Source organism: Chlorocebus sabaeus, chromosome 20, assembly GCF_047675955.1.
Source record: "Chlorocebus sabaeus isolate Y175 chromosome 20, mChlSab1.0.hap1, whole genome shotgun sequence".
Taxonomy (NCBI): domain Eukaryota; kingdom Metazoa; phylum Chordata; class Mammalia; order Primates; family Cercopithecidae; genus Chlorocebus; species Chlorocebus sabaeus.
In genome coordinates this window covers 126,470,286-126,488,003 of record NC_132923.1, presented here as the reverse complement: position 1 = coordinate 126,488,003, position 17,718 = coordinate 126,470,286, and the positions used below count along the sequence as shown (strand labels likewise).

Below are 17,718 nucleotides of genomic sequence, written 5' to 3'. Positions count from 1 at the left end.
TCTCATCCCTGTTCTCCTTCAGTCTGCTAGGTCAAAGTATAAAGATTCTCAGAAATGCAGAGTAATTATGAAAATTCTGTTTAAAAAGCTTCAGAATAGAATGTTTATATAGCATTGATTTGGAGCTAAGGTCTATATTCTGGTAACATGACAAGGTGCTGTCTAGTGAATGTGTGATTGTATAGTCATGGAGCTGATGTCCCTGCCATAGAATTACAGAATTATCTAAAAAGGGAAATCTATAATAATGGCCTTCAGTGCTCCCATACTTGGACTAGCCTTTGCCACAGGCAGACAGGCAATCTCATCTTTAGTGTGTGTGCAAACAGTGCTTTAATATAATGTGTGCTTAATATAAGCTTTCTTAAAAAAAAAAAAAAAAGGGACTCCTGCTTTTGAATAGCTATTTTTTGAAATAAATTAGATATAGTTAGGAATCTAAATGTGTTCTGTGTAGTTAATATCTAGTATGAGCTGGCTCTGAAAAATCAACCTAGTATAAGTTGGATGGCTTTGCTTTTCTGCTTCTGGTATAACCTATTTTTCTGGAAAAGCTTCCACTTCTACTTAAAGATAAGAGAGAAATCATTTTCCTGTTCCCTTATGTACATAGATGTTCACTTACCAAATATTTATAGAGTGGCCCAGCTCTCTGCAGACAGTGGTGAGCAAAACCAGACATGGTTCCTGCCCTCATAGACTTATAGTCTGATGGATGACACAGACATAAATAATTGCACAAATAAATGTAAATTATAGCAATGATGAAATAGTTGTGTGTGTTGCTGGAGATCACATAACATTGGGGGACCTGTTATGAGAAAGTGGTGTTTGAAATAAGACCTGAAGATGTGAAATCAAAGGCACGAGGCCAGGTGTGGTGCCTCACACCTGTAATCCCAGCACTTTGGGAGGCTGAGGTGAGTGGATCACCTGAGATCAGGAGTTTGACACCAGCCTGGCCAACATGGTGAAACCCAGTCTCAAAAAAAAAAAACAAACAAACAAAAAAAACATCAAAGGCATGAGGTGTAGGCATCAAGTGCAGAGAGGACTCCAGGCAGGGGACATGTGCAATGGCTCTTTAATGGGCCAGGCCTTGAAATGGACAAGTCTAGCTGGGGTGCCCATAATAGAGGAGAGTGATCTGTGTATGCGTTGACTTTGAAAGTGAAATTATCCATTTGATACCTTACGCCAAATTCTTAGTCTTTTAAATTCTGTTGCAGTAGTTGTTGTTTGATGGTTTTGTTTAGAACTTTTTAGAACTTTTCATTCTTACATTTTTTTACACCAGAGCTTCAACTCTCTGTTTCTTAGCATTTCTGTCTCCTGCTTTGGAGCAGACTGAAAGGGAAGTGGCATTATTTCATCTGATTTAATGTTCATTCGCAGTTATTTTTGTTATATTTTTCATTTGCATTTCATTTATGCTCTAGTCATATTAACATTTGTTTTTCTGTGATGTATTATGTCTGTTTTCATAATTTTCATTACTTTGAGTTGAAATCCCAAATACCCAGTCTGTCCTCCTCCTCTCTTTGTTTTAAAATAGATTTCAGAACAGGAAAAGCATCAGATAAGCATGCGTGTCACTTGGTTTTGTTTGATTTATTGATACAAGTGTCTGTCTTTGTCTTTTGTCTTATGTTCGAAGATCAGCATATACCAAATGGGAAGACCAGAATCATACTAGGAACTAGATTCTATTTCCCTTTCACTAATTGGAATGAACACTCTTTAGCTTTGTGAGCACCAGTTTTTATTGCTTTTTTAAAAAAGTAATAGCTACAAAATAATGAAAGAAGAAGAAAATACCAAAGATAGGACTTTGCTAGTTTGCTTGAAATATAAAGTGTTAGAGCTATAATTTACCTTTTTCTTATGCATTTCTGAATTAGGTTTTGAACTCTAGGAGCAAAAGCAAACCTTTTAGGCATCAACTGTCATCTTCTCCCTTAACGTTTGTCTTTTTTCTTTTTTTTTTTTTTTGAGACGAAGTCTCACTCTTGTCCTCCAAGCTGGAGTGCAATGGTGCGATCTTGGCTCACTGCAACCTCCGCCTCCTGGGTTCAAACGATTCTCCTGCCTTGGCCCCCCCAAGTAGCTGGGATTACAGGCGCCTGCCACCATGCCTGGCTAATTTTTGTATTTTTAGTAGGGACGGGGTTTCACCATGTTGGCCAGGCTGGTCTTGAACTCCTGACCTCAGGTGACCCATCCACCTGGGCCTCCCAAAGTGCTGGGATTACAGGTGTGAGCCACCATGCCTGGCCCTTAACATTTGTCTTGATGCCCATTCAGAGTCTCCTCTAATCTTAGAACTCAAAAATTTCTGGCTGCAGAGCTTCTCTGTCCATATGTGTCTGCTGACCTCACCTTGTCAGTCACCCTGCCTGAAGATAATAGTCATTTCTTTTTTTTTTTTTTTTTTTTTTTTTTTTGAGACAGAGTCTCACCCTGTCACCTAGGCTAGAGTGCAGTGGTGCAATTTCGGCTCACCACAACCTCCGCCTCCCGGGTTCAAGCGATTCTCTTGCCTCAGCCTCTCGAATAGCTGGGACAACAGGTGCACGCCACCATGCCCGGCTAATTTTTATATTTTTAGTAGATATGGTGTTTTGCCGTGTTGGCCAGGCTAGTCTCGAACTCCTGGCCTTAGGTGATCCACCTACTCAGCCCCTCAAAGTGCTGGGATTACAGTCATGAGCCACCATGCCCAGACAATAATAGTCATTTCTGAAAGTAACAATGAATGGCCAGGCGTGGTGGCTCACTCCTGTAATCCCAGCACTTTGGGAGGCTAAGGCGGGAGGATCACCTAAGGTCAGGAGTTCGAAACCAGCCTGACCAACATGGAGAAATCCTGTCTCTACTAAAAATATAAAATTAGCTAGGCATTGTGTCACATGCCTGTAATCCCAGCTACTCTGGAGGCTGAGGCAGGAGAATTGCTTGAACCCGGGAGGTGGAGGTTGCAGTCAGCCGAGATCACACCACTGCACTCCAGCCTGGGCAATAAGAGCAAAACTCCATCTCAAAATAAATAAATAAATAAGGTAACAATAGAGACCCATAGGCCAGGCGTGGTGGCTAACGCCTGTAATCCCAACACTTTGGGAGGCTGTGGCGGGTGGATCATGAGGTCAGGGGATCAAGACCATCCTGGCTAACACGGTGAAAACCCCTCTCTACTAAAAATACAAAAAAATTAGGCAGGCATGGTGGTGTGTGCCTGTAGTCCCAGCTACATGGGAGGCTGAAGCAGGAGAATGGTGTGAACCCAGGAGGCGGAGCCTGCAGTGAGCCGAGATCACACCACTGCATTCCAGCCTGGGTGACAGACTGAGACTCCGTCTTAAAAACAAACAAACAAAAAACAATAAAGACCCATAATGCTGTGATATGGAATTTATTTTAGAGTTATTAGCTGTATTTTGGCCCATTTTCCTGCCTTTTTTGTCTCTTGGTTTCTGTTTTATCTATTGGGAAAAATGAAACAAAACCTCTTTATAATTTCTTAAATTAAAAGGTTAGGCTTGCCTGGGCATGGTGGCTCACGCCTGTAATCCCAGCACTTTGGGAGGCTGAGGTGGGCGGATCACAAGGTCAGGAGATTGAGACCAGCCTGGCCTACATGGTGAAACCCCATCTCTACTAAAAATACAAAAATTAGCTGGGCATGGTGGTGTGTGCCTGTAATCCCAGCTACTCGGGAGGCTGAGGCAGGAGAATCACTTGAACCAGGGAGTTGGAGGTTGCAGAGAGCCGAGATCATGCCATTGTACTATAGCCTGGCCACAGAGTGAGACTCTGTCTCAAAAAAAAAAAAAAAAAAAAGGTTAAACTCTTGAATGGGCTCCTCTAACCTGCCCCCAGCAGCATTCATAGAGCAGTATCTTGAAAGTCTGCTTCCAGGTGTGACTCTTCTCCCTACAGTAAAGTTTTAGAGCGTGATTTGGTATGTGTTGGTCTTTGTCAACAGTTCTGCCAAACATTTGCTTGTTCATGATCTGTGCTGAAAAGGCAGCTGGAGGCAAATCTGAGAGGATAGGACTGAGAAGGGGTCTTAAGACAAGGCCAGAAGTCAGCTCACAGTTGCAGGAAGATGTTCTCAGTGAACCTGAAAGCAGTTTCTCTCTCCATGGATGCTCTGACATTTGTCTCCTGGTTTCTGTCTCTAGGGCATTTGTTTACCTGAGCAATCTGCTGTATCCTGTGCCCCTGATCCACAGGGTGGCCATCGTCAGTGAGAAAGGTGAAGTGCGGGGATTTCTGCGTGTGGCTGTACAGGCCATTGCAGGTAGGTGACCCTCTTCTGAAATGAGAGCTGTGAGTTCTTTGTCTAGAGGCAAAGCAGGCCAGTTCCGCGTGGGTCACGCTTATATTACACAGACAAACTGTGGAGAGTTTGTATGTGTAATATACATACACATACTTTGGAGAAAGCCTTTATTGCTCCTTTCTAGCAGTTGTTCCCAAGTATCACAAATAGATCCTGCTTAGTCCAGACTACTGCTATTTTGCAATAATGGGGTAAAGAGATTTTCTTAAACATGTTAAAGAGCAGCTCTTGCATTAACTATATAAAAGTCATTGGCCTTTTTTTTTTAATTTTCAAGACAGGGTCTCACTTTGTCATCCAGGCTGGAGTGCAGTGCTGCAATCATATCTCACTGCATCTTTTACCTCCAGGCTGAGCTATCCTCCCACCTCAGCCACCTAAATAGCTGGGACTACAGATGCACACCACCTCCCAGCTAATTTTTAAGTTTTTTATTGAGTTAGGGTTTCATTATGTTGCCCAGCATAGTCTCGAACCCCTGAGCTCAAGCGATCTTCCTGCCCTGGCCTCCTAAAATGCTGGGATTACAGGTGTGGGCCATTGCACCCGGCCAGTCATTGGCCTTTTGTTTTGTTTTGTTTTGAGACGGAGTCTCACTCTATTGCCCAGGCTGGAGCGCAGTGGCACAATCTCAACTCACTGCAATCTCCGCCTCCTGGATTCAAGCAGTTCTCATGCCTCAGTCTCCCTAGTAACTGGGATTACAGGCACCTATCACCATACTCAGGTAATTTTTGTATTTTTAGTAAAGATGAGGTTTCACCATTTTGGCCAGGCTGGTCTCAAACTCCTGACCTCAGATGATCCACCCACCTTGGCCTCCCAAAGTGCTGGGATTACAGGCATGAGCCACTGTGCCCAGCCTGGCCTAAATAATGTATCTTAACTGCTTCATTATTAACAAAGGATTGTTAGGCCTTTGACTTGCTTAGTTTTTTTTTTTTTTCTCAGAGTACTTATAATAGACATTTGTTTGGCTGCTGTTTTGTAATGCACGGGTCAAGCTGATACAAGCTGTTTATGGTGGCTTATGCCTGTAGTCCCAGCTATTTGGGAGGCTGAGGTAGGATTGCTTGAGCCCAGGAGTTTGAGGCCAACTGGCGCAACATAGTGAGACGCCATCTCTTAAAAAACATTGAAAAAAAAAAGATTTTGGTATTTTCCATTTTTCCATGATCCAGCCTATGTTCTGAGGAAAGAATGTGGTCATTTTCTGTAATCTTTCTGTCTTAATTGCCAAATGCTGTGCTGTGTCCAGTGACCTTTCAGCCTTTCCCCCATGGAAACTTGTGACACAATCACCGGTATTGAGTATATGGAAGTCTCCTCCACACGTACAATATAATATTTTCAAATACTTGTTGGGTATTATTGACTATTATCTTGCCAGCATGGAGACAGTCAGTATTTCTAGGTGTGACATTTGAACAATCTCAAGAATAAAACAGAATCTTTTTTTTTTTTTTGAGACGGAGTCTCGCTCTATCGCCCAGGCTGGAGTGCAGTGGCGCGATCTGGGCTCATTGCAGCCTCCGCCTCCCGGGTTCAAGGGTTTCTCCTGCCTCAGCCTCCTGAGTAGCTGGGATTACAGACGTGTGCCAGCACGCCCGGCTAATTTTTGTATTTTTAGTAGAGACGGGGTTTCACCATATTGGTCAGGCTGGTCTCAAACTCCTGATCTCGTGATCTGCCCACCTCAGTCCCCCAAAGTGCTGAGATTACAGGCGTGAGCCACCACGCCCAGTCTAAAACCAATTCTTTATTGACTAGTCTCATTTCTTTATTGACTAGTCTCATTTGAGCTGAAGAAGTTGATCAGTCTACATGAATAGAATGCGAAGCAGCCCATGCCGTGTTACTACTTTGGTATCATTCTCTTATGCCAAAGGACTTGAGTTTTTAATCCAGCAAGAGCCTTTTCCCTTCCTCCCGCTGTATAGTCTCACTCAATTCTTCCTCATTTTTTTTTTCCTGCTTTAGCGGATGAAGAAGCTCCTGATTATGGCTCTGGAATTCGACAGTCAGGAACGGCTAAAATATCTTTTGATAATGAATACTTTAATCAGGTGAGAACCCGTCAGGAAGAAGGAAAACCTTGTGGAAAGAAAAAGAATGTTCAGCGTTGGAGACCAGTTCTCCTGTGAAACTGAAAAACATAGGGTGCTGGTTGTCACAGAGTAGCTCAATAGAATATGGGACTTGTCTAACAATTATGAAGGTAAAGGTGTATAGACTCAACATTTCATATTTTATTCATTGCCTTTCCTCAGACAGCCCTCGGTCCATGTAATTTTCCAATCACTATTATTTGTTGGGCAGATAAACAGAAGTAAGGCAACTGGAGAAAAATATGTTTTTATACTACTTTACCATGTACCTGCCCCTGCCTTTTTTTCAGAGTGACTTTTCGTCTGTTGCAATGACTCGTTCTGGTCTGTCCTTGGAGGAGTTGAGGATTGTGGAAGGACAGGGTCAGAGTTCTGAGGTCATCACTCCTCCAGAAGAAATCAATCGGATGAATGACTTGGGTATGTAGACAGAGTTTACTATGCTTGGGGACATTTTCGACAAAGGGAAAATATTGACCGTTATCAAGGGACGTAGTGGCCTTCGTCAACTAGGAATGGAAAGAATGCCCAACTCCCTCCTCTTTGCATTATTTGAACCATCTGTGTCTTCATTTGACCCTCTTTAGATTTGAAGTCAAGCACTTTGCTGGATGGTAAGATGGTAATGGAAGGGTTTTCTGAAGAGATTGGCAACCACCTGAAACTGGGCAGTGCCTTCACTTTCCGAGTAACAGTGTTGCAGGCCAGTGGAATCCTCCCAGAGTATGCAGATATCTTCTGTCAGTTCAAGTAAGCTGCCCCTTTGCTCTGCCTCCTAGCTAGCTGCTAACCGAGGTGACATCTCTTGTGCACTGTAGAGTGCTTTACGTGTGTGAGGGATTAACACTCTTGAGACAAACACTAACCAGTCTCTGAAGGAAAATGCTTTCATCACTCCTATGGGAGTGAGAACCAGAAACCTGTTCTGGAATGCAACAGGGTTCCCTGGCAGGAGGAGCGTGCCGCGCACCCTGCTGCAGGGCTCTGCTGTGAGCGGTCCCCCGTTACCAGGAGTGTAGGGTCTGATCACATAAGCCTGTTGATGAGTCTTTCTAGTTCTCTTCATGTTGAAATGTCTTATTAATAAATCTGAAAGCAGTGGCTTATCTGACCACCAATTATGCCTGTTTAATACTCGGGAAAAGGAAAATTTAAACAATGTAAAGAAGGATAAATTCTACGTCAACTGAAAAAAGCTAGTATGTGGAGAAGATGTGACACTTGTCATTTGTCATCCACATAGGACTTGCTGTTTCCCGTGGCCCTCTCAAACCCTGTGCTCTAGGTGCTTTCTTCTCAAGACTGCCCCAGGAAAACACTTTTTTGTGAATCTTCAGTTTTAATACCTCCAAACTTCAATGTGTCTTTTCAGTACTTGGGAAGGGCCACAGTACAAGAGACTGAAGTCTGACCCCTCCGTACCTACAGCCCTCAGTTTGCTACTGGTGCCACCAAGAGGCTGCTTTGGGTTCTGCCATCCCTCTCCCCTCAGAGTGTGCCTTGGCCTTCCCATCGGTCCTAGTGCAGTTTATAAAGCTTTTGTACAGGTTTTATCACAGAAAATTGAGTTAAATGTGATCTGAATTAAATGTGATTACTATATAGTAGGCCACTAATATTATTTGCTGCAACTCATAATTGTTGAAATATTACCCATCGAGAATTGATTTCACCTATGTAATGTGTTTTCACTCATACCCTCAAACTGAAGGCAGGATAGTATTGACCAGATGAATCTGTTTTTGGGAACTGTTGCTAAAAACATGCTAATCAGGCGTGTTTTTCATGGAAAACATCTATTTGGTTAACTGATGTCTGAAGTGACAATAGTGAGCTGGCCTTTGTCCTGCAATCTCCTAAAAAGAGCGGCATCTCCACCTGCTGTTAGCTCTGGGGGAAGGCGTGTTGCTTGTGTTGAGAGCAGCCTCACAGGCATCCGTGTTTTTATAGTGGCTCCTCTGGCCTGTGCCGGGAGGGTATGGCTGCAGAGCACTGTGAATGAGTTCACCTTTCACCGGGGAACCCCAAGAAGGCTGCAGTGCCAGCAGAACAGGAATCAGGGATTTGGAGCACTTGGCACAAACATGCCAGTGTTCTCAGACTGGTGAACTAATTTGGAAGACGACAAGTTCATACTAGTGGTCTCTCCCCCGAACTGAAAATATTTTCTTTTTCTCCATTTTTTCTTGATGGAAGGGGTGTCCTTCTGATGGATTTTTCTATCTGGCAGTAAATCTTTGTATTGGGTCCACTTTAACTGTGCAGTTATTTTTATTTCAGACTAATAATAGGGAGAGAGAGAGAAGAAAAATAGCATCTCACTATCTGTGAAGATAACTAAATATAGCCCACTGGTTCAACAAATTCTTCCAGAGTGTCTTCTGTGTGTCGAAACCTGTGGGAAAACACTTGCTGTCTGGTGAGGGGAGAGGCATATAAATTTATTATTACCGTGAAATCATTGCTATTAAGGAAAAAAACATTACTAGTAATGTGGGAACACAGAACTGTCAGGGTAAGTCAGGAAAGACTGCCTGGAAGAGGTGACATTTGAATCCACAACACTCTTAGGTAACTCTGCCAGCCACAGGCTTTCGCACTAACTGTGGAAGCTTGAGTCTGCTAATTTTTTTCTGTACAAAATGACATTGTTTTTATTTTTAGTAAAAAGCTTTTACAAAGGAAGAGGAGTTAATTGAATTCACTTCTTCACTCTCTCTAAAGTATTCTTGCACATACATCCATATAGCTAAGTGATCAGGGTCGGTTAATTTTTCAGTCATTTTTGAAATAAAGTCTAAAATAGGATCAGTTAATTTTTCAGTCATTTTTGAAATAAAATCTAAAATACCCTCTGTGCGATACAGAAAAGGTTCTTGACAAGGGAATGTAAATAACTTAAAGAATCTGCTTAAGTGGAATGCTTCTTTCTATAGGATCCACATTGGGCTCTTGAAACAGATTCTGATAAAACCATTTAATACAGTGTTCACGAGTCTTTTTATTTTTTTATGAAGCTTTCTGCATCGCCATGATGAAGCATTCTCCACGGAGCCCCTCAAAAACAATGGCAGAGGAAGTCCCCTGGGCTTTTATCATGTGCAGAATGTAAGTGGCCAGACCTTTTTGCCAAATGTATATTTTTCTGGTACCTTGGTTTTCTTAGCCGAGGAAGGGTGATAAGAAGACGTACAAGTCACTGGCTGTGCAGGTGGGGAGTAGACAATAGAGGGCGTGGCTAGAGTGGTGAGGTCATCCACAGTGGCCTGAGCAGCAAGCCTTCTTGTCTGTATTACAATGGGCCTAGTGAGTGGAATGTGGGTTGGTCTGCCAATAAAATCTTCCATCAGTTTGAATGCAATGAGTTGTTTTAGTGTTTCTGTCCTAGAAAAATAAGCATGCTTAATAAGAGTTTTGTTAAAGTGAATGCATTGTCCTTTAAACCCTAAGATACTTATGTTGCTCAATTGCAAATAACATAAAAAATATCAAATACCTTCTGTAGCTAAATTAAGATTTAGAGTCTGTTTTCCTTGCAACTGATAGTATAATTAACACATTAATGCCATTTACAACTGTATTCCTACGTGAAGAAAACAGATCCTTCCTTCTCTTACGTGAAATTTCACTCAAGCTATGTTCCAGAGTCATTATCCTCATCACAATAGCTAACATTCACTGAGAGTTTATTTCGTGTTAGTCACTGTTCTGAGAGTTTTTGTGTAATTTAGTCTTTCCCTTTATACCATAGATTAAGATAATCCCTGTGTTAGCTGAGATGACTGAAGCATAGAGCAATTAAAGTCGCTCATCAGGCCAGGCACGGTGGCTTACACCTGTAATGCCAGCACTCTGGGAGGGAGGCAGGTGGATCGCCTGAGGTCAGGAGTTTGTGACCAACCTGGCCAACATGGTGAAATCCCATCTGAGGCACAAGAATTGCTTGAACCCAGGAGGGGGAGGTTGCAGTGAGTCGAGATCGCGCCACTGCGCTCCAACCTGGGCAACAAAGCAAGACTCCATCTCAAAAAAAAAAAAAAAGAGTAGTAATAAAAATAAAGTTACTCATCAGTGTTACAAGAGGCAGAGATAGGACTTAAGCTCAGAGAAATGTAGCTCTGGCATTCAGGATCTTCACTACTACGTGAAACTGTCTCTCATTCTCTTGCTAACCATGTCTGCTTTCTAAAGTAAGAGAGGAAAGGAGAACTTCAAAGATGGAAAAAGCAAACACAAAATATGCTATCTTCTTTTTCATGTTCATATAAATATAAGCAAGCATGTATCTGATAAACTTTGATCAGCTGCTTTGCACAAGGATTGTGCCTGACAACTGGGGAATGCAGATGAATCTCAGATGCTCCCAGTGAGCTTCGAATTACGATAGGGGAAATAAAGTGCATACATAAACACCAGTCATGCAAAGATGAACATGAGAAAATATTCACTAAATGCAGTGGGAGTGGAGAAAGGGAAAGTTATTTATATGAATGGAAAACTAACTTAAAATAGTTACTTTTTGTTGGGGAGGATAGTTAGGGGGAGAAAGGGGATCGGAAGCTCCCTGAAGGATGTAGTATAAGCAAGAAAAAGTGTGTCAAACTTGGCATTGTGCCTGGCACATAGGCCATAGTCAATACATGCATGGATGTATGGAAGTGCCTTCCAGGCAGGGTTGCAGCCTGGGCCAGTCCTCGGCACAGCAGAAGAGAGAGCAGGTGAAAGGAGCAGCAGATGAGTGAGTGAGCCAGAATGGTAAGCATAGGAAGGGGAACAGGGGCCAAGATCAGTTGAGGCAAATTATGGAAGATCTTGAATACCTGAAACTTGGAAAAATTACTTTAGAATTAAAAACAACATAGGGGATTCCCTGTTTTTTGTTGCAAGAGGCCTAGCAGATTTTGGACACTCAGCAGTAGTAAAGTTGGGCCAGGCATAGTGGCTCATGCCTATAATCCAGCACTTTGGGAGCTGAAGCGGAAGGATCAGTTCAGCGCATGAGTTAAAGACCGGTCTGGGAAACATAGTGAGATGCTGTCTCTACAAAAAATTGTTTTAAATTAGCCAAGCATGGTGGTGCATGCCTGTAGTCCTAGCTACTCCGGAGCCTGTGGCAGGAAGATTGCTTGAGCCTGGGAGGGTGAGGCTGCATGAGCCTTGTTCGTGTGCTACAGAGCAAGACCTTGTCTCAAAAACAAACAAACAAACAAAATCAAAATACCTAAAGTTCTGATTGAAGCTGAAATCTGTGTTTCCTTGTAATCTTTTCCTAATCTTGCTTGGCTGTAGATTGCCGTGGAGATCACTGAATCGTTTGTGGATTACATCAAAACCAAGCCTATTGTATTTGAAGTCTTTGGGCATTATCAGCAGCACCCGCTTCATCTGCAAGGACAGGAGCTTAACAGGTTTGGACCAAATAAGCAAACATTTTTGATGGTATTGTTTTGATTTTTAGTTTCTCAATTGCTGGAAAGGAAGAAATCTTTTGAGGGATTTAGAAACTCCACCATCATCTTATAGTCACCTAGTCGCTGATTTTAGATATAACAAATTAAATTTTGACCAGGTGATCTCAAATGCCATCTTTTTGTAGGAAGAGACTTTGTTTTTTTTTTTTTTTTTTTTTTGAGACGGAGTCTCGCTCTGTCGCCCAGGCTGGAGTGCAGTGGCCGGATCTCAGCTCACTGCAAGCTCTGCCTCCCGGGTTTACGCCATTCTCCTGCCTCAGCCTCCCGAGTAGCTGGGATTACAGGCGCCCGCCAACTCACCCGGCTAGTTTTTTGTATTTTTAGTAGAGACGGGGTGTCCCCATATTAGCCAGGATGGTCTCGATCTCCTGACCTCGTGATCCACCCGTCTCGGCCTCCCAAAGTGCTGGGATTACAGGCTTGAGCCACCGCGCCAGGCGAGACTTTGAATATGGTAGAAATTTGAGGTGATAGGAATATAACATGAAAATTGTTGAAAATTGTTCCTGGCCGGGCATGGTGGCTCAAGCCTGTAATCCCAGCACTTTGGGAGGCTGAGACGGGCGGATCACGAGGTCAGGAGATCGAGACCATCCTGGCTAACACGGTGAAACCCTGTCTCTACTAAAAATACAAAAAATTAGCCGGGTGTGGTGGCGGACGCCTGTAGTCCCAGCTACTCGGGAGGCTGAGGCAGGAAAATGGTGCGAACCCGGGAGGCAGAGCTTGCAGTGAGCCGAGATCGCGCCACTGTACTCCAGCCTGGGCGACAGAGCAAGACTCTGTCTCAAAAAAAAAATGTTCCTAATGCCCACAGCTTTATGAAATAGAAGCTCTAAGTACAGTCATCAAAACTGCTGAGGAAGGCAACAGTGGGCCTTTCTGGTGATGGCAGAGTGTTGGTGTTGGCAGAAGAATTTTCTTATTTCATTTATTAGCTAAGACTTAGAAGGAGACATTTTTAAAATGAGATTTAGCCTATTTCACTATCTAGGATTATCTCTATTATCTGGTATTATGCCAGAGTTGAAAATGCAAAAGTCGGCCGGGCGCGGTGGCTCAAGCCTGTAATCCCAGCACTTTGGGAGGCCGAGACGGGCGGATCACGAGGTCAGGAGATCGAGACCATCCTGGCTAATACAGTGAAACCCCGTCTCTACTAAAAAATACAAAAAAAAATAGCCGGGTGAGGTGGCGGGCGCCTGTAGTCCCAGCTATAGGGAGGCTGAGGCAGGAGAATGGCACAAACCCGGGAGGCAGAGCTTGCAGTGAGCTGCGATCCGGCCACTGCACTCCAGCCTGGGCGACAGCGCGAGACTCCCTCTCAAAAAAAAAAAAAAAAAAAAAAAGAAAATGCAAAAGTCTGCTCTCTTAAAGGGAATTAAAACATGCTGTTGATATCAACATCCAGCTCTGTAGTCTTTTTCTTTCTCTTGAAAAAACGGGGTTTATTGATTTCTACATTGCAAATAGTTATTACAAAAAGTTTTTTTTCTTTTAAATACATTCACACAAAGAGAAGTATAAAGCAATGGTAGTGACCAGCAAGAGGAATAATAATTACGTTAATCTTAACGTCTGTGTGCCGGTTCTGTTTACGTTAATGTTGGAAAACTCCAACTTGGAATCCAGAACCTCAAATCTGCAAATGGAATGTCTTGAGATAGGCATGTGGAAGTCAAACAGTTTCTCTTTTTCCCTGCTTTTAGAAGCTATACATAAAACATTGTTTTCCTTCTGTACTGTCACAGAACTTTTACATACATTCTCACTCCTAGTTGTGAAATGCCTAAAGAGAAGGAAATTCCCACCCTGGCTAATATGGTGAAACCCCATCTCTACTAAAAAATACAAAAAAAAAAACTAGCCGGGCGAGGTGGCGGCGCCTGTGGTCCCAGCTACTCGGGAGGCTGAGGCAGGAGAATGGCGTGAACCCGGGAGGCGGAGCTTGCAGTGAGCTGAGATCCGGCCACTGCACTCCAGCCTGGGCGACAAAGCGAGACTCCGTCTCAAAAAAAAAAAAAAAAAAAAAGAGAGAAGGAAATTCAATTTGCAGTCCAGCACAAAGGGGACAATTTCTAAAATAAATAACTCCTTGTAGTCTTGATCTTTGTCTTCCTTTCTTTGCAGTCCGCCTCAGCCATGCCGCCGATTCTTCCCTCCACCCATGCCTCTGTCCAAGCCAGGTGAGCACTCACTCTGCTTTTTGCATGATAATCTCTGTGTGAATACATCTCTTATTCTGAATGACTTTTCAAATAGAAATCATGTTGGAATTTCTATCCTTCTATGTATCCACATGTATTCCTGCTCCTCTTGTATATATCTAGTAGGAACTAGAATTCCTAGTTCCTGATTTAAAATAAGAAGTAAAGGCCAGGCCCGGTGGCTTACACCTGTAATCCCAGCGCTTTGGGAGGCCGAGGCAGGTGGATCACCTGAGGTCAGGAGTTCGAGAACAGCCTGACCAACATGGTGAAACTCTCGTCTCTACTAAAAATACAAAATTAGCCGGGCATGGTGGCACACGCCTGTAATCCCAGCTACTTGGGAGGCTGAGGTAGGAGAATCGCTTGAACCAGGGAGGTGGAAGTTGCAGTGAGCTGAGATTGCACCTTTGTACCCCAGCCTGGGCAACAGGAGCGAAACTCCATCTCAAAACAGTATAAAATAAAATAATAAAATAAGAAGTAAGAAACAATAGGGGGCCTTATCTACCAACTCTCTGGTCTTCTATTTGCAGATTTTGATAATCACTCTATTCCTAAATCTTTCTGCTTTGTATGTAACTTCCCATAACTGTCAGGGGACTAGGCATTTCTTTGCGTAGTAAATTTATTCTGCATGTTCAGTGATCTTGTTTTGATTTTTCTTTATTTCTGTCCTTTTTCCTCATTGCCCATTCACCAAATTCCCACCCCACCCTGTGGTCACTCTCCACCCAATGTATTCTCCATCTTCATCTGCCTTCAGACCATGAGAGAAAGATTGAGCTGATTCGGTTTCTCGTGTCTGGCTATGTGAATGTGCATGTGTTGGACACATTTTCTGAGCACGCCAGTGTGCTTGCATCCTCCGCTATTGCCACCTTCCAGGATGAGGCTGACCCATTGCCGCCTTTTCTCTTTCTGCCAGTTCCCAGCTGCCAGAGCGAGAGGGTACCCAAACGAGATGGTTAGTAGCTGAATTAGCTCCACCTTAGATGTAGAACCAACCTCAGGCGCTTGTCCTGAAGCCTGGCTCTCTGCAAATGAAACACTGACATTTCCGTTTGCAACTTGAGCTGAATGTAGAGCTCAGCACATTTTCAAGGTCGTATCACATTTTCTTCCTAGAGATTTGGGAAGCACTTTCTCTATATGTGTCTGTTTCACATCACCGTCGCAGTGGGGGAGGCCCTTGCATTTGTTTTTATGGATTCTTTGCAATAGTATTTTTAATTTTGAAGACTTTACTAGTAGGTGGTTTGTTAGAATACTTCTGGTTTTGCTTTCTGACCCCTTAGATGACTGCCAGGATCACTTACCCTATTTTCTTTCTGACTAGCATCACCAACTCATGTGAAACTCAGCTGGGCTGAATACTGGTGATAGGGTACACATGGGAATAGTGCTAAATGATTCATAAAGCCCCTTTTTATACATTATGTTAGTGGATCTTCATGATCGCTTTTCAAGATAGTAGGCTAAATATTAGGATCTACAGTTTGTAAGTGAGGAGACAGACTCCCAGAGGTTAAGCAGCTTAACTAAAGTCACATAGCATCAGTACAGTTAAGAATATGGAGTTTAAATCTGGCCGGGTGTGGTGGCTCGCACCTGTAATCCCAGCACTTTGGGAGGCTGAGTCAGACAGATTGCTTGAGCTCAGGAGTTAGAGACCAGCCTGGGCAACATGGCGAAATCCCATCTCTACAAAAAAATGTAAAAATTAGCCGGGCGCGGTGGTGCACGCCTTTGGTCTCAGCTACTCAGGAGGCTGATGTGGGAGGATGGTTTGAGCCCGGGGGCAGAGGTTGCAGTAAGCCAAGATCATGCCGTAAAAAAGAAAAAAAAGAATATGGAATTTAAATCTGAAGAAAATGTGTAACATAAGATCATATACAGAATCCTGTGTTTATAAATGAGACCCGTGGTACCCAACTTTGTCCTCACGTTGGTATCAGCTGGGAAACTTTACCCCTCATGGAGGAAGAACTGTGTCCTTCCCTTAGAGATTGTGATTTAATTGATCTGGGGTGTGTCCTGGAATTTAAGGTCCCCAGGTGGTCCTATGTGTAGGGAGGTTTGGGAACCACTGGGGTGGAGGATGGGTCCTTTCTCCAGGACACCAGCTTTGATTGAGCCCCTGTGACGTGTGAGGCTTTCCAAGCGTTGTGTCTCCCATGTTTTTTTTTGTTTTTTGTTTTTTGTTTTTTGTTTTTTGAGACAGAGTCTCGCTCTGTCGCCCAGGCTGGAGTGCAATGGCCGGATCTCAGCTCACTGCAAGCTCTGCCTCCCGGGTTTACGCCATTCTCCTGCCTCAGCCTCTCGAGTAGCTGGAACTACAGGCGCCCACCACCTCGCCTGGCTAGTTTTTTTTGTATTTTTTAGTAGAGACGGGGTTTCACCGTGTTAGCCAGGATGGTCTTGATCTCCTGACCTCGTGATCCGCCCGTCTCGGCCCCCCAAAGTGCTGGGATTACAGGCTTGAGCCACCGCGCCCAGCCGTCTCTCCCATGTTAGTCCCATGCTATGCATGCCACACAATTTAAGATTCTGGAATTGGAAGGTTTCATGAGTACATTTATTCTACACAAAAGCTGTTTTCGCATCATTAGAGACAGTTTGTTGAGAAAAAAAATACTGATTTCTTCATTTTCCTTGTTCTCTGAATTTAGAGATAACTAATAACTTACGTTTATATTGGTGTTTCTCTGGGTCTTTTGTATTGCAATGTTTCCTCTGACTCTTGCTGCCTTTCCCAAGTATGTCTTTAAAGACTGACTTTAGAGAAGCTTATACTTTTGCTGAGTAGTCTTGGACCAGATTTTGACATACTCTAAAAACTTTTAAAAGTTCCAGCCACCAAGTTAAACACGATGAGCAAAACCAGCCTTGGCCAGAGCATGAGCAAGTATGACCTCCTGGTTTGGTTTGAGATCAGTGAACTGGAGCCTACAGGAGAGTAAGTCCAACTTAATAATTTTTTAAATAAGGCAAAATGTTTCAAATTAGGAAATGCAATTTTGAATCTTCTTGTATTTGGGTTTATGAATCATTGTCACTGTCAAATTCCAGGGGTAGTTTTGTTTTTGTTTTTGTTTTAATAGAGATGCAGTCTTGTTATGTTGACCAGGTTAGTCTTGACCACTCCTGGCCTCAAGCAGTCCTCCTGCCTCGGCCTCCCAGCATTATAGGCCTCCCTATAATGCTGAGACTATAGGCATGAGCCACCACACCTGGCCGAATTCCAGTTTTGAATTGATTTTTGGTGGTCTTGGTATTTGAATCAGATGTTTGTCAAAGAACTGACTGTTTAGCATAATAATTTACCTTCTTGTTAGCAACAGCAAAATCATGGAGACAGGCAAATCTTGTTGTTTTTTGGGTTTTGTTTTTTTTTTGAGATAGAGGCTTGCTCTGTTGCCCAGGCTGGAATGCAATGGTGCGATCTCGGCTCACTGCAACCTCTGCCTCCCAGGTTCAAGCGATTCTCCTGCCTCAGCCTCCTGGGTAGCTGGGATTACAGGTGCGTGCCACCACACCCGGCTAATTTTTGTGTTTTTAGTAAAGTCAGGGTTTCACCATGTTGG

At 43.3% G+C, this 17,718-nt stretch overlaps 1 protein-coding gene across 7 annotated transcripts in view; it reads left to right on the top strand.

Moving 5' to 3' along the window:
* Positions 1 to 17,718, top strand: part of KIF1B (kinesin family member 1B) — a 176,229-nt gene that overhangs the window by 121,841 nt on the left and 36,670 nt on the right. For all 7 annotated transcript variants that reach the window (XM_073007847.1, XM_073007848.1, XM_007980610.3 and 4 more), the window contains 8 exons: positions 4,185 to 4,303; positions 6,326 to 6,411; positions 6,744 to 6,873; positions 7,041 to 7,203; positions 9,471 to 9,561; positions 11,743 to 11,861; positions 14,055 to 14,110; positions 16,982 to 17,090. In XM_073007847.1, the coding sequence (XP_072863948.1) occupies positions 4,185 to 4,303; positions 6,326 to 6,411; positions 6,744 to 6,873; positions 7,041 to 7,203; positions 9,471 to 9,561; positions 11,743 to 11,861; positions 14,055 to 14,110; positions 16,982 to 17,090 (873 nt within the window). The remainder of the gene's footprint in view (positions 1 to 4,184; positions 4,304 to 6,325; positions 6,412 to 6,743; positions 6,874 to 7,040; positions 7,204 to 9,470; positions 9,562 to 11,742; positions 11,862 to 14,054; positions 14,111 to 16,981; positions 17,091 to 17,718) is intronic.